This window comes from Ranitomeya variabilis, chromosome 1, assembly GCF_051348905.1.
Source record: "Ranitomeya variabilis isolate aRanVar5 chromosome 1, aRanVar5.hap1, whole genome shotgun sequence".
Lineage (NCBI taxonomy): Eukaryota > Metazoa > Chordata > Amphibia > Anura > Dendrobatidae > Ranitomeya > Ranitomeya variabilis.
In genome coordinates, this window is record NC_135232.1 from 886,162,326 (window position 1) to 886,178,178 (window position 15,853).

At 41.3% G+C, this 15,853-nt stretch overlaps 1 protein-coding gene across 1 annotated transcript in view; it reads left to right on the forward strand.

Annotated features, from left to right (window-relative positions):
* The first annotated feature begins 3,631 nt into the window (after nt 1–3,631).
* ARHGEF38 (Rho guanine nucleotide exchange factor 38) overlaps nt 3,632–15,853 on the forward strand; it is a 179,542-nt gene continuing 167,320 nt past the window's right edge. The window contains exon 1 of the mRNA XM_077278239.1: nt 3,632–3,910. Coding sequence (XP_077134354.1) covers nt 3,709–3,910 — 202 coding nt within the window. The 5' untranslated portion in view covers nt 3,632–3,708. The remainder of the gene's footprint in view (nt 3,911–15,853) is intronic.

Below are 15,853 nucleotides of genomic sequence, written 5' to 3' on the forward strand. Positions count from 1 at the left end.
GCTCTTAACATGCCAGTCAGCTGTCTCCTGATTTCTATGCAAAAGGTAACTGCTTCTCAGATCTTGACAGAGCTGCTTTTATCAGTGCTGTGTAATCACGTCACTACCCCACCACCCTCCTTGACACCCAGGATCACAGCTCTCACTGTCCTCAGCTTTGTGCTTTGTTCAATTACACTGTTAAACCTATATGTAATAGTGATAGCCGTGTTGACTCAAAAAAAAAAAACACTGCTAGTGAATGTGTAACAGCATAACTTGTGCTTAGCTTTACAGTTTTCCATGAGTGTGAGTTCTGGTAAGTAGCAGAGCTATAGTATAAAGCCACATTCAATATTTTGGTCAGTGTTTTTTACATCAGTATTTGTTAGTCAAAACCAAGAGGTAGTGAATAATGCAGAAGTGGTGACGTGTTTCTACTATACTTTTCCTCCACGAGAAGCAAATGGAACCATTGATAATAATGCAGTAGATGGAGTCACTTTGGACTGTCTGATCTCTGTTCCGATGATGTCTATCTTTCTGGACATGCACTAAAATGTGGTCAACTACGCTTTTGTTCATTCCTAAAAAGATATGACACCGCCAGAGTAGAAGCCATAAAGAGTCTGAAGTGACTACGTCTGCCACATTAGGATATGCGCACATGATGACTCTTTTAGACAGAAACCACCTGAAGAACTGATCAGAAAACACTCAAAAAATGAACATATGCATTTCTATATAAAACGATTTGCAGATCAAATGTTCAGTTTTTCATATATCCGCCTTCGTTTTTCAAAAATGCCAAGTGATTAAAAGAAGCGACCTGTAAATTCTTCTCTAGTTTTCCACTAGGAAATCCGCCCAGAGCTTGAGAGAATTTCGAGGACAGTCAAGCCGAGAAGAACCACATGGCAACTGTGACAGCAGAGGCATGCCATGCGAGAGAGGAGGAACAGTGCAAGTGTGCAGGGCCATCACTTCCAGCTATCACCTACGATACCGGGGTCAGCTGGGACTACGATTACAGGTCGGGAGGGAGACTTAACGGGTTTTAATAGACTATGTCAGGAGGAGACTTGTGGTCTAGCGGTAAAAACCTGGTGACCCCTGCTAGAGCCAGAGCTTCAAGTGAGAACTCACATGTAGTCTCCCAAGACTGGGTGCACCACTAATGTTAAGTACTGAGAGACTTTCTAACTTCTTCATAACCTCTTATCATTTTCTATATTGTTAAATTGCATATTTACTAACCCTAATTGTTTAGAAGATATTAAGGTATAAAAATACCGATATATCAACCCCTGGCTGTTTCTGCCTCATGACCTCTGTACGTTGCATCCAGGCACCTGCATTACAATAAAACTAGACATATCAGGTTGTATATGTAGCAGGCCTGGAACAGTAACATAAGCAATTTTGAGAACCTTTGGATTCTGATTAATTGATGGGTGTTTAATTTTCATAAATTTTTCCTGAGGCTTTCCATAGACATTTTTGTCCAATTAGTTGTAGCCTTCAGTTTAATTTCCATTGTCTCTATTTTCAAGGCAGAGGATAATACCCCTCAGTAAGATCAGTGGGAAGGACATGTTCCCAGTCTCGGAGGCTGAATGGTGGGCTTGCACAGAGAGCAGAATTTGTCATTGCCTGCATACAATTCCACCAGCTAAATGCTTTTCTTGAGGTTTCGCTTGATCCGCCCCACCCATTGGTGACATGTATAAAACTGGAGACTAAGGACCATGGTGACCCCGTTGTGCTAGAGTTATGTGAGATGTGACAGCTGGCTTAGAGTTACTTACCTGCCCAACTTATTTTCTGCTGCCAAAGAGACGTCCTTAAGAATATCAGAATACCTGCAAAGATTTACTGTCACAGTAGTTTATGAGAGGGTGCATTTTTTACCTAAACATCTATAAGACACATCTTAATATTGTTATAATATGTACAGTATATATATTATAATTGACTGAAATGCACATGTAATAAAGACATTATATAGAGTATATATATATATATATATATATATATATATATACATATATACATACATAGAGTTATATGTATTGCACATACACACACATATTTATATATATATATATATATATATATATATTATTTATAGATGATCGCAGTATTGTGTTGAACTGCTTTGTTCCTATTCACAAATAGCAAGAATCACTCCATCCATTGACAAAAATTATCTGAACGGTGGACTGAGATATTGGGCATTCGGCAGGTGTCACCAGCTCCACTGGACACAAAGTAAACAATTATACCAAACAGTTGGAAATAATCAGTATTTTCATATATTTTTGAAACAGTCATTAACTGAAGCAGAAACAGCAGTGTAGGGAGAGCTAAACTGGATGAGGAACAGCCAAACTGCCACAAAAGGTGAGGTAATGAAAGACAGTTTCATGGCACAAGTCATTCACTATGACAAGACAGAGCACCACAACAAGACACAAGGTGGTTATACTGCATCAGCAAGGCTTCTCCCAGGCAAAGTTTTTGAAGCAGACTGGGGTGTCAAGATGTGCTGTTGGAAGTCATTTTTAAGAAAAATAAAAAAATTTGCAAAGTTGAGTACTGTTGATGCAGTGGTCGGCCAAGAAAACTTAGTGCAGCAGATGACAGAAGCATTATGCTTACTTCCTTTTCATATTACAAGATGTCCAGCAGTGCCATCAGCTCAGAACTGGTACCAATCAGTGGCCAGAAACATTCTTCATGGAAGAATTTTGGCTTAAAAAACACGTTCCAACTGTTGACTGTTGCACAGTACTGCATAGCTTCAAAATTCCACCAACTTTTTCATAACCAATATTAATAAATAATTATAATTGTATTTATATAGGGCCAACATATTCCGCAGCACTTTACAATTAATTATTCAAAGTAAATCATAGTTTTATGCCAGATATGCAATATTATCTATGCACCAAGGAGTCACATGCAGGATACTAGAGGGAATGCCAAGTGACTTTGCTGGAGCCTAGACAATTTCTTGAGAATGACATTAGAAGCGCCTTACCAGGAAGGAGAATGATGAGTGGGGGTTGTGACAGGGCTTGGTTTGTTAGCTTTACTACTTGGCAATCCTTTCATCAGTAAAGGAAACTGGAGTATGTTACATGAGATAACGTACTCATTACCTAGCAAGGTGCAGATACCTGTATTACCATACAATGCACAAGTGAAGAACTCTCCTAATAGGCTGTAGACCCAAATAATAGACATGAATCCCTCTCCTGGGGTGTAATAAGGGTCCCTATATTAGCATGCATTCTGAAGAAGAAGCTGCTTCTGTGTTTGTCCCTGAATAGCTGGCACAATAGAGGAAGGACAATGAAAGCAATGAATGCAGAGGTTGGACTCCCCTCAGAGCTCTAAGGCCAAGAAATGTGTAATCATCCCAGGCTTCATTACAGGGTGAAGGAGTTAAGGGAAGACAGCACACCTCTGCCTTAGGAGGCTAAGTTTTGCCAGGGTAGGAAGCAGGCAGGGCTGCTTTGCCTGCTAGCAGAGCAAGGCTCTCAGGTGACAAGCCCTCAGGTAGACAGCACCATGACTTCATTGGGGTGGAGCTAGGAGCTGTACAGGTGTCTGCCTCAGACAGGTTACCAGCACTGGTACAGCTGATCTCCAGCAGCGCTGACTCATTCCATTGCTGCATGCTGGGGCTGCTAAAATAAAACTTTGCATTGTACATGACTGACCATGGACACCAAGGACCCCAATGGGAAAGATGGCGGGGGGTTCAAGAAGAAGAACTTGACTTTTCTGAAGAGCAGGCTGTACATGTTAGAGAGGCGCAAAACAGATACAATTGTGGAACATGTTGTGAATGAGGACCTTGGAAATACAGGTACATTGCGAAGGACTCAATCTGACAGGACGGAGTACAACCAGAAGCTTAAAGGTAAGGGTGACATACTGTGCTGCAAAATTCTCCAACTCGACGTAATACAGAGAACATACAATTTGATGTGTAAAAATGTTCATGGAGGTATAGGTCAGGAGGACCTCCCAAGGTACGCGTAAGTTGGCATCTATTAGAAGTATACCTCTGATAAATGCCACTATCCATACATTGGCATCCATTATAACAGCTTCCGCCGGATATATTTATTTATTTTATACTGGATGCATAGACCGGTAGTCCATACAGCTAAAAAAAAAGATATACAGTACCAACAAGATGGGGGCTCAAAGGACACCTTTTGACCTCTATCAGAAGGTTATATTTGCCATGTATACGCCAGGAGCTATTTCTTCAATTAGACAGTACAGAACGTAGTGTGAAAGCCGCCTTATGCTTGTATTTATTTTACAGGCCTTTTAAGAAAGTAAAGGCTCATGAGAAATCTCCTGTATTTCTGCACATGCTGGTGTTTGTCACATATCTGTGGAGACATCATGCTTTATTGCAGGTACACCTGCTGCATTATCTGGAGAGTTATCTCGATCCACAAATAATGAACGATGAAGTCAGCTCTGCTCTCTCTGTAAATGCTCAGAATGAGTAGATTAACTATTTATTGCTATGATGGAGCAATGCATGTAAACAATATTTGTAAAGGAGGATAGATATGTCGCCTTCGTTATTTCCTAGGATTTAAAGCACATAGGGGTCAGCCATGTAGGCTTGATAAATACGTTACAAGGCATTATCCAAAACGTCCATGACTGCAGAGGGGAGGGATGGATGTGCCTGTCTGTTGTTGGAATGCACACAGCAGGGGTGTCCAAACTTTTGTGTCTTAGGCCATTGTGTTGAATTTCTACAGCCTCTTGCTTTTTCCACTTTGCTGTTTGCATACTTTTATTTTGCTTGGAACAATTAATCTTGGCAAGCAGGTAATGCCATATTGATGGCGTGACCAGATCGTATTAATTGCAGTCTTCTTACAGTTATGTGTAATGCTTAAAGGGGTTGTCTCATGTTCAGAAAAGGATTAAATCGCTAAGTGCTTGTAAAATCAAGCAACTTTGCAAAGTAGCTCTTTGTAAAAATCCAATCCGTTATCAGAAATTTGTAATACTATAATGTACATTAGCCTCAGAGCGACCGGTTACCCAGGCAGGGAGCCCGTGCCACTAGAAGGCATTAAGCTTGCTCGTGCCGGTCTGAAGCTGACCGAATCCGACCACCTTCAGCTCCCTGGTTCCTTTCTTTTGCCAAGTTGACATTGCTAACAGCTTGAGAGAGCGCTCACTTTGGACCAAAGGCGCAAACATGCTGCCGGCCCGAACTGTCAATCTTCAAGGTACACCGCTCCCTGGCGAAGCACTAAGTCCAGGAGTGGTGTGCTCCTCAAGATACATATTGAGAACATCCCTTTAAGGATGCTGTGTTTGGTGACGTTGGAAGAGCTGCTGCTAAAAGTGCTCATTAATGATCTTCTATACTAAAAGCTTATAACATGCCAGTTCCCAAAGTATGGTATGCACTTCAGCTTAATCCTTTGCTTTCTACTTATACATTATTAAACTATTACTATATTAATTGTGTATTATGTTATAAACATTCCGCTTCCAGTAGTAGAATTCCTTACTTTATGGTAAAAATGCTTTTTCATTGAAGGGGTTGTTCCATGAGCTGATCTCCAGGGGTCTGTCTGCTGGAGGCTCTGATACTAGTAGGGGAAGCTGTCGGCTTTTATACATTTCCCCTGCAGCAATTATATGATGCACTTCATCATTGCTGCTGCACAACTGGCAGTGAAAATAGCCAAAACTAATGCAACAGGAAAAAAAACAAAAAAAGCAAAGTTAGTGCAATTCCAAAGTTAATTTCATAACATATTTGTGATGTATATTAATTAATAATAAAATCATGACTTTATTCATTTAAAATAGCACAACATATAAGACAATAAAAAATATTGCATATAAATCAGAGACCCAAAAGTCAATATCAGAAAAAAAATCCAGATGAAAAGAGGGAATGTAGGCTCCCTGCATAGAGAGGGTGTAGTACAAACAAATAGGCCCCGATTCATTAAGAGGACAGGTGTTGTGCGCGGCGGTCTAAATGAACGGGGCAGCTGCAGTAAGGCGTAATTCATTACAATGCGCACCCCACTTTATGAATTAGGTGCATCTGACAAGGCCTTGTGCCTCCAGCAGGAATGTGCCCCAGTCAGGTGCTTTTCTGATATATCAGGGACAGTTTTGGTGTAAGTTATGGCACTAATGTGGCGTACCTGTCAGTCTGGCGGGTTTAACCACGTCCTGTCCCCCCCCGTGCTGTGCCCATCCTCTCACATAGCTGTCTGGGACTGCTGTGAAAACAACAAAAGTTGCAATCTTTTTGAAGTTGTTCCAATATATTGTGACTTACCAAGGTGTTTTATGCCAGAATTCTGGGGTAAACACTTTAATGAATTGGCAGTATAGGATATAATAAATGGCAATGGCCCTTAAACACATCACAATGTACTAATAGACCTAGAACGATAGTCCCCAGTAAACTGTACAGTACAGTGCAAGTATAACACACATCATTAGGAGATAAATCACAAGTATTGCCACAAGAAACCCTTACTATTCAGCCACCTCTCCTCTCCTACTGCATCCGATGCAATATGCTAATGACACTCCGCTCCAGCTCTGCTGCGAATGGAAATGAAATGTGCTACCATAATAATAGTAATAATAATAATTTTTATTTATATAGCGCCAACATATTCTGCTATACCATCCTCTTTCATGTGAGAATCAGAGCACAGGAGCGGAGGAGATGGAGAAAGTCATTTCTCCTTCTCCTCCATTGCCATGTCCGCTGGAATCGCGCTGCACTTGGGTGACATCCGAGTGCAGTGCGATGTTTCACACGCACCCATAGACTTATATGGGTGCGTGCGATCCGATTCTCGCTGCCACTTGCAGCATGCTGCGATTGTTTTCTCATGTCAAATCAACATGAAGAAATAATCGCACGTGTGCACTGCACCATAAAGTAACACTGGGCCAAGTGCTATCCAATTTTTTATCGGATGGCACTCATCTGATTTATTCATGTGAGTGAGCGTTTATTGTAAAGGGTGAACTCTGCTGAATCCACACAATGAATTGGCATGAGATTTAATAATCTCAGTTTCCATGCACAAAATATCCGCAATGTGAACAAGAGCTTTGTTGAAATCCCGTCTGCTTAGCTAGCGCTGTGTGAGGAGCAGGAAATAGGCAATATGGGAACATATCGTAAAAGGTTTGTCGAGATTAGATTGGCCAGAGCCCATTTTTTTCTGCCAAAGCCAAGAATCACTTCAATAAACATACAATGATCGATGTGCATTTACACTGCTGCCCCCCAGATAAACGATTTTGGGGTGTTCACAAACCCTTTAGCTCATTCAATCACTCTCATTGTGCAACTTTAATGTTTCATTAACCCCTTAAACTTTTAGTATTCTGCAGTTTTGTAGGAAAAACTGTTTTTACCAAACTTACAATGTGGATTTTAGAGAGAGCGATTTTTGTAATTTTAGTTAAATGTCGTTTACCTTGGTGAAAAAGATTGATGAGAGGTGCTATGCTCCTTGTCATGTATGCTAGGGTGGGAGAGTTGTATATATGTCACAGTGACTGATTCTTATGTCGGGGACAGTCGGTTCCTAGTTGTGATGAGTGTCGGAGTCTCACTGGCACTGCGGCTGAGATTCATTGCTCCAGGCTGTGAGCAGTATGTAGCAGAGTGCAATAAACCTTCCGCGCTGTAAGACACCGGCTCATGGTGAGTGTCACTACTCCGCACATAGCTCACGACAAGACTCGTTCTTGCTTAGTAACAGATCCAAGGAGATGACATAACACACGGTGACAAGACAGCGCGCTTCTGACTCTGGAAACTAGTTTATCAGGCGAACAATGGAAGTATGAAACTTCCTCCAGCTGCTTAGATAAGGATTCTGATAGATCTGATTTCTGTCACCATCATCATTCCAACCCGGCTGTAATACCATAATCACCATAACTACGAATACTTTACAATGTGAAAGCAGTGCAATTATGAAAAGTGCAAGTGGTATTGTCCACAGAAACCAAAAATATTCCAGCACCCATTTCACAAGCACCTGAGTTCTAGTTTAAGGCACATTACTGATATCGAGATCCCCATACCACCGCACACATGCACATTACTACTACGTATTTGTAGGGTCACCTGGTGAGGTGGATTCATGAAGCAGTTATGATAAAGTCAAAGTTTTCTCTGCTGGAGATCTAGCAGAGCTCAGATGTGAAGCTGTGTATAACCCTGCCCATACCACAGCTTTCTGAGTAAATTGCATAGTGACAAAAAGCTGCTAACCAGTTCTGGGGGCATGGTTGGACCAGGAGGCACAAGGCCAGTTGTCCTGTAGTGATAACTTCCTCTAAACACTGATTGTGCTGTATTGACAAATCACAGCCCAGTAAAAGTGACACACAGCTGTAATCAGGATCTATACCACTACATCACGGTGCTCTGAGATGAGATAGTAAAATTCTGGTGACAGATTCCCTTTCACCAGCAGGTCAGAGGGTTTCTAAAACTCCCCAGAGTTAGCAAATATAAATAGTGTAGTGATTAGTCTTTAAATGACAGTTTGTAGTGCTTACTGCAAATGATGGATTAACAGAATCCAAACAAACAGAATGTGAACACAGTACCTTCTTACCACTCAGACATAGGTGTGTTCAGCTGGGTCTTGAGAGGCCTGGTGAGAAGATGTCACTGAGACACATTGGGCAACTTGTAAAACCTGATGTGGAGCACAAAAAATGGCAATGGCAACAGGGGAAGGGAGTGGAGCAAGACCGGACTAAGACGAGTACGTAAACATATAGTCCCTAATGTGGTCCATTATAAAGGAGAATATAGAACACTTTACTAATGACATTGCTAAATAACATTCAGTCAAAAGAAGCAGCAGCAAGCAGGTTTGTTTATGCAAAAGCCACATGTAGTCAACTTTTGACCAGATCGACCGCATCATAACAGCGTTAAAAATTGCACTAGCATTATCCACGTTGCCACCTCAGTGCCTTTTTTACCATAACAAAAAAATACACTATTTTTAAAAATTGGGGCAAAAAATGTAGTGCCAAAATAAGATACCATGGCTGTAACATGTGAACGCAGCCTTAGACTTAACTGGCCGATCAAACATAGCGGCAAATGCTAGTCCGATTTTGCCGATCATGTCACACATATGATTTCAGCCAACTTGTTTTCCAACTTGACATATCATATTTTTTAGCAAACAAAAGTTGCAAATGATAGTTGGACAAAATACTACACACTTCATGACCTACAGTTCATGACGACCGGTTTTTGCTTACATTTTCTCTTGTGAATGGGTTATTTTTCTATGTAATGGATTAAAGGTTATTTTATGCATGTTTTACACCCCATCAATTGGTCCCGGTGTGCATGTGAGGTGTTTTATTATTGCAGGTTTGACATACTGTTTATGCCAAAGTGTTATAATACTTTCCTAGCTCATAAAAAACATTCATCTTCATGGATTTTATGGATGGCAATAATAGTGATATATCAGAAAGGACAGACTTCTGACATGTCTGAAGACCACAAAGGTGCATATAGCCTTTACATCTTTCCTGATGAGGATTTAAAGGGAACCTGTCACAAAAAACATTATTTACCTGCCTCTGTAGTGCTCATCTGCATGTAAATAGCTTTTTAGACATATGCCATTGGCTAAGTTCGGCTTTCACTCAGTGGATGTCAGTCAGGAAAAGAGATGAGCTGATCACTTCACGCAACCCCGGTCCAGGTCAATGCTGTCTAGCTGTGGACAGGAACTGCGGGAATTTCTTGTCCTTCCAGAATCCCTGGCTTGTCTTATGATTTGCTGGTCAGGCGCATCGTCACCAGTGCAGCATACAGATGACGTCACACCAGGCCAGCAAATCAAACACCATACTGAGCCACCCAGAAGATCAGGAAGTTCGAGCACTTCTATCTATGGCCAGAGAGCATTGACCTGGACCCTAGAACAGGGTTGGACAAAGCGATTGCCTCCTCTCTGTTTAGGGTCAGTCTACTTTAGTAAAACGATCTGTGTGAATAAGTTGTATGACTTGTTACTGATATACACTCTCTTGGCTATAGACATAACTGAAAGAGCAGGATGCACTATGCATAGTACAAGATGTACATTTGCTGGCATATGGCCCTCCAATAAAGATGTCAAACTGCACTTACACCTATAAACTCTGTAATGCATTCATTGGTATCAGATTCGGTAAGGACAAAGGTTACACGGTCTGTCCTCTTTACCCGTACATTATTGTTAACCATTGTCTTCTTTCCTCTTTATGTCTACACTAGCTGTACTACCCGGCTTCGCCCGGGTTAATGACTGCTGTTAGCAAAATAGAATGTGTTAACAAAAATTTATTCTGCACACAAAAACCACAAAACAAATAGATAGAAATGTAATTATTAAAAGGCAAAAACTAAGCAAATAGAAGCATTTCACAACATATATTAGCTTTGTTATACTGAGAATGTCTTTGTTGCCTATATTAACCAATCAGAGCTCAGGTTAATTAACTGTAGCAAAATAGAAGCTGAGCTGTGATTGGTTGCTATTGGCAGCCTGATAAATCCCCAGCCAACAGGAAGCCCTCCCCCCTGGCAGTATATATTAGCTCACACATACACATAATAGACAGGTCATGTGACTGACAGCTGCCGTATTTCCTATATGGTACATTTGTTGCTCTTGTAGTTTGCTTATTAATCAGATTTTTATTTTTGAAGGACAATACCAGACTTGTGTGTGTTTTAGGGCGAGTTTTATGTGTCAAGTTGTGTGTGTTGAGTTGCGTGTGGCGACATGCATGTAGCGACTTTTGTGAGATGAGTTTTGTGTGGCGACATGCGTGTAGCAACATTTTGTGTGTTGAGTTGCATGTGACAGGTTAGTGTAGCAAGTTGTGTGCAGCAAGATTTGTGCATGGCGAGTTTTGCGCGTGGCGAGTTTTATGTGTGGTGCATTTTGAGTATGTGCAAGTTTTGTGTGAGGCAACTTTTGCATGTGGTGCAACTTTTGTACATGTGGCAATTTTTCTGTGTGTGCAAGTTTTGCATGAGGTGAGTTTTCCATGAGGTGAGTTTTGCACGTGTGGCGAGTTTTGCGTGAGCCTAGTTTTGCATATGGCGAGTTTTGCATGTAGCGAGTTTTGAGTGGTGACTTTTGTGTTTCGACTTTTATGTGGCGAGGTTGGTGTGTGTGTGTGGTGAAATGTGTGCTGAGGGTGGTATATGTGTTCAAGCACGTGGTAGTGTGTGGCGCATTTTGTGTTTGTGTTCATATCCCCGTGTGTGGTGAGTATCCCATGTCGGGGCCCCACCTTAGCAACTGTACGGTATATACTCTTTGTCGCCATCGCTCTCATTCTTTAAGTCCTCATTGTTCACATCTGGCAGCTGTCAATTTTCCTCCAACACTTTTCCCTTCACTTTTTCCCCATTATGTAGATAGGAGCAAAATTGTTTGGTGAATTGGAACGCGCGGGGTTAAAATTTCACCTCACAACATAGCCTATGACGCTCTCGGGGTCCAGACGTGTGACTGTGCAAAATTTTGTGGCTGTAGCTGCGACGGTACAGATGCCAATCCCGGACATACACACATACATACATACACACATTCAGCTTTATATATTAGATATACCTGTATGTAATCTCCTGTATATAGTATATACCTGTGTGTCATCTCACCTATATATAGTATATATCTGTGTGTCATCTCCTGTATATAGTATATACCTGTATGTCATCTCCTCCTATACATAGCATATACCTGTGTCATCTCCTCCTGTATATACTATATACCTGTAGGTAATCTGCTCCTGTATATAGTATATACCTGTGTGTCATCTCCTCCTGTATATAGTATATACCTGTATGTCATCTCCTCCTGTATGTAGTATGTACCTGTATGTCATCTCCTCCTCTATATAGTATATACCTGTGTGTCATCTCTCCTGTATATAGTATATATCTGTGTGTCATCTCCTCCTGTATATAGTATATACCTGTGTGTCATCTCCCCTGTAAATAGTATATACCTGTGTGTCATCTCCTGTATATAGTATATAGCTGTATGCCATCTCCTCCTGTATTAGCCCTCGTTCACACGTTATTTGGTCAGTATTTTTACCTCAGTATTTGTAAGCTAAAATGGCAGCCTGATAAATCCCCAGCCAACAGTAAGCCCACCCCCTGGCAGTATATATTAGCTCACACATACACATAATAGACTGGTCATGTGACTGACAGCTGCCGGATTCCTATATGGTACATTTGTTGCTCTTGTAGTTTGTCTGCTTATTAATCAGATTTTTATTTTTGAAGGATACCAGACTTGTGTGTGTTTTAGGGCGAGTTTCGTGTGTCAAGTTGTGTGTGTTGAGTTGCGTGTGGCGACATGCATGTAGGGACTTTTGTGAGATGAGTTTTGTGTGGCGACATGCGTGTAGCAACTTTTTGTGTGTCGAGTTGCATGTGACAGGTTAGTGTAGCAAGTTGTGTGCAGCAAGTTTTGCGCATGGCGAGTTTTGCGCGTGGCGAGTTTTATGTGTGGTGCCTTTTGAGTATGTGCAAGTTTTGTGTGAGGCAACTTTTGCATGTGTTGCAACTTTTGTGCATGTGGCAATTTTTCTGCGTGTGGCAATTTTTCTGCGTGTGCAAGTTTTGCGTGTGGCGAGTTTTGCACGTGTGGCGAGTTTTGCATGTGGAGAGTTTTGCGCGTGGCGAGTTTTGAGCGGCGACTTTTGTGTTTCTACTTTTATGTGGCGAGGTTGGTGTATGTGTGGTGAAATGTGCACTGAGGGTGGTATATGTGTTCGAGCACGTGGTAGTGTGTGGCGCATTTTGTGTGTGTGTTCATATCCCCGTGGTGGTGTGATTATCCCATGTTGGGGCCCCACCTTAGCAACTGTACAGTATATACTCTTTGGTGCCATCGCTGTCATTCTTTAAGTCCCCCTTGTTCACATCTGGCAGCTGTTAATTTGCCTCCAACACTTTTCCTTTCATTTTTTCCCCATTATGTAGATAGGGGCAAAATTGTTTGGTGACTTGGAAAGCGCGGGGTTAAAATTTCACCTCACAATATAGCTTTGACGCTCTCAGGGTCCAGACGTGTGACTGTGCAAAATTTTGTGCCTGTAGCTGCGACGCCTCCAACACTTTTCCTTTCACTTTTTCCCCATTATGTAGATAGGGGCAAAATTGTTTGGTGAATTGGAAAGCGCGGGGTTAAAATTTCACCTCACAACATAGCCTATGACGCTCTCGGGGTCCAGACGTGTGACTGTGCAAAATTTTGTGGCTGTAGCTGCTACGGTTCAGATGCCAATCCCGGACATACATACATACATACATACATACACACACACACACATTCAGCTTTATATATTAGATTTGTGACTTTGAGTTTTTTCCTAAACGATTCTTTATATGCTTAGAATTCTGTGATGATGCTTCTTGCTCATTTCTTGTGTGGCTTAGGAGCTTGAAAATTAATTGATTTTTCCGAGCACACAACAAATTGGCTTGGGAATTGGGGATTTGGTTTCCAGGTGGTTTCAAAAACAAACGTTCTTCTCAGTTGATGTACACAATCTGTGTTACTGTACCTACAGATTGCAGTCAATTGAAAATGATACAAAGTTTTGCAAATCACTGGTGGGCTCTTCCGCTTACCCCAAGTCATGATCATGATAATACATACACTAAAAGTCTCCATACACATAAAAGTCTTCCAAACCCCTTGGTTCTGATGGGATCAGCCTTAAAAGGTCTCATGCATGTGACAGAGCCTGTTGAAATGAGCAGCAGGCACATCCACCACCATATAGAGCCTTTGTCAGGTGCCACCTTCAAGGAAAGAATACCTTTATAATATAACATGCAATGGTATTTTTTATGGACTATGTATGCCAAGATGGAAAACCTAAAAATGCTTCCACATGAAGGCACACAGATTTACTATATAGGCCTGTGAATATGGACACTGTGTTACATATGTGCACAGGTCTAAAATAAATTTCTGTAAATGCTACAATGTTAGATATTATTTCCTATAGGCACATAGTCTCTTCAGAAGGAAGTGAACTTGATTTCTAGTGTGACCTATTGGATATAGCTAATTTAAAAACTCAATATTGAGCCTTGCCACATAACTGAGTATAAAAACTCAATTTCCAGACATACTGTATATTTATGGCTGTTGCCTCTCTTCTGTGCAAAACAGAAGATCTGATTTGAGTAGGTTAGAGGCCTCTGACTGTGGGTCTAAGCAAGGACGTTTCTCCTTACGGAGAGTATCAGTTTGGCATAAGGAGACTTGTAGGCCATGCAATGCTCCTCTGGGAATTTAAATATGTAAATAGCCACTTAAGAAGGACTTAAGAAGGAAGAGGACTAGATCTCTGGTGCCACCTATTGGATGTAGCAATTCTAAAAGTTAATATTGACCCTGGTTTGGCTTCTTATCCTAAGTCATGTGGAAAGGCTCGTTAAGGGATCGATATTGACTTTTAGAATTGCTATATTACCATAGACTTTCTAAAGAGGCTATTTGCATATTTAAATTCCCACAGGAGCAGCATGGCCTATGTGTCTCCTTACATTGGCTTAGTACTCTTCGCAAGGAGAAATTTTCCCCCTTAGACCCACAGACTACTGTACATCCCAAACACTGTTGCAAAAATAGTCATTTTTGAAAAGGTATGTATCATGAGTCAAAGTTTTGCCACAATTTTGTCACCCGTTTTTGTTGCATTTTTCAAATACATGGGATTCTCGTATCATCCTAGATGTATTTTTCTACAAACATTAAATAGTTATTTCCAAAAATCAAGGTATCGCCTCTCCATGGTTAGGGGATAACTTGCTGTCCACTAGGGGTCCTGCTGCTGACGAACCATCAACAGTAATGAGATAAGGTCTTTAAAATCCCAAGAACAGGGCCCATCACTAAAAATGATGGAAGCACATATGTTCGACCTCCAATCCATTGATTGACCATGGGACTGCCGAGTGCTGCGTTAGTGGCTAGTCTCATAGAGAATGAATGGACCAGAAGCTATTCAAGTGGGGTGGCAGAGCCCTGATCTTTGGGTTCTCAAGTCCTGATCTTGGTGTTGCTGGTAGTGCCAGCGTATGATTTGGACGTAGTACTGCTGTATTGCATGAATAGGAGACATTTTTAAAAAATAACTGTTTAATTGTGCTACTGCTGCATTTTGGATGCAACTTTGACTGCGTCAGATAGATTTACCAAAGATCTTCCCATATTTTTTAGTAGAAATTAATAAAATTGGGCTATTTAATGAACTTTCCAAAAATCTGAAAATGGTTTTCTAAATCCCATTTACAAATGGTTCTTGTTTTAAAGTAATTTCACAATCACACTTAGGCTACTTTCACACTAGCGTTAACTGCATTACGTCTCAAAACGTCTTTTTTTCGAAAAAACGCATCCAGCAAAAGTTTTTGCTGGATGCGTTTTTTCCCCATAGACTTGTATTGGCGACGTATTGCGACGGATTGACATACGTCCTGTACGTTTTACGACGGATGCGTCGAAATTTGGCGATACATCGTCGGCAAAAAACGTTGCTTGTAGCGTTTTTTGTCTCCGCCTAAAAAACGTGTCGCGACGCATCCTGCGGCATGCGTCGTTGGCTACAATGGAAGCCTATGAGCGACGGATGCGTCGGGACACGTCGTACGACGCAATGCAGCGCTGCAATACGTTTTTTTACACTGAGCATGCTCAGAAGCTGGATTTTGTTGCCAATTGGCCAGACACCCCCAAATCTATATAAACCTGGC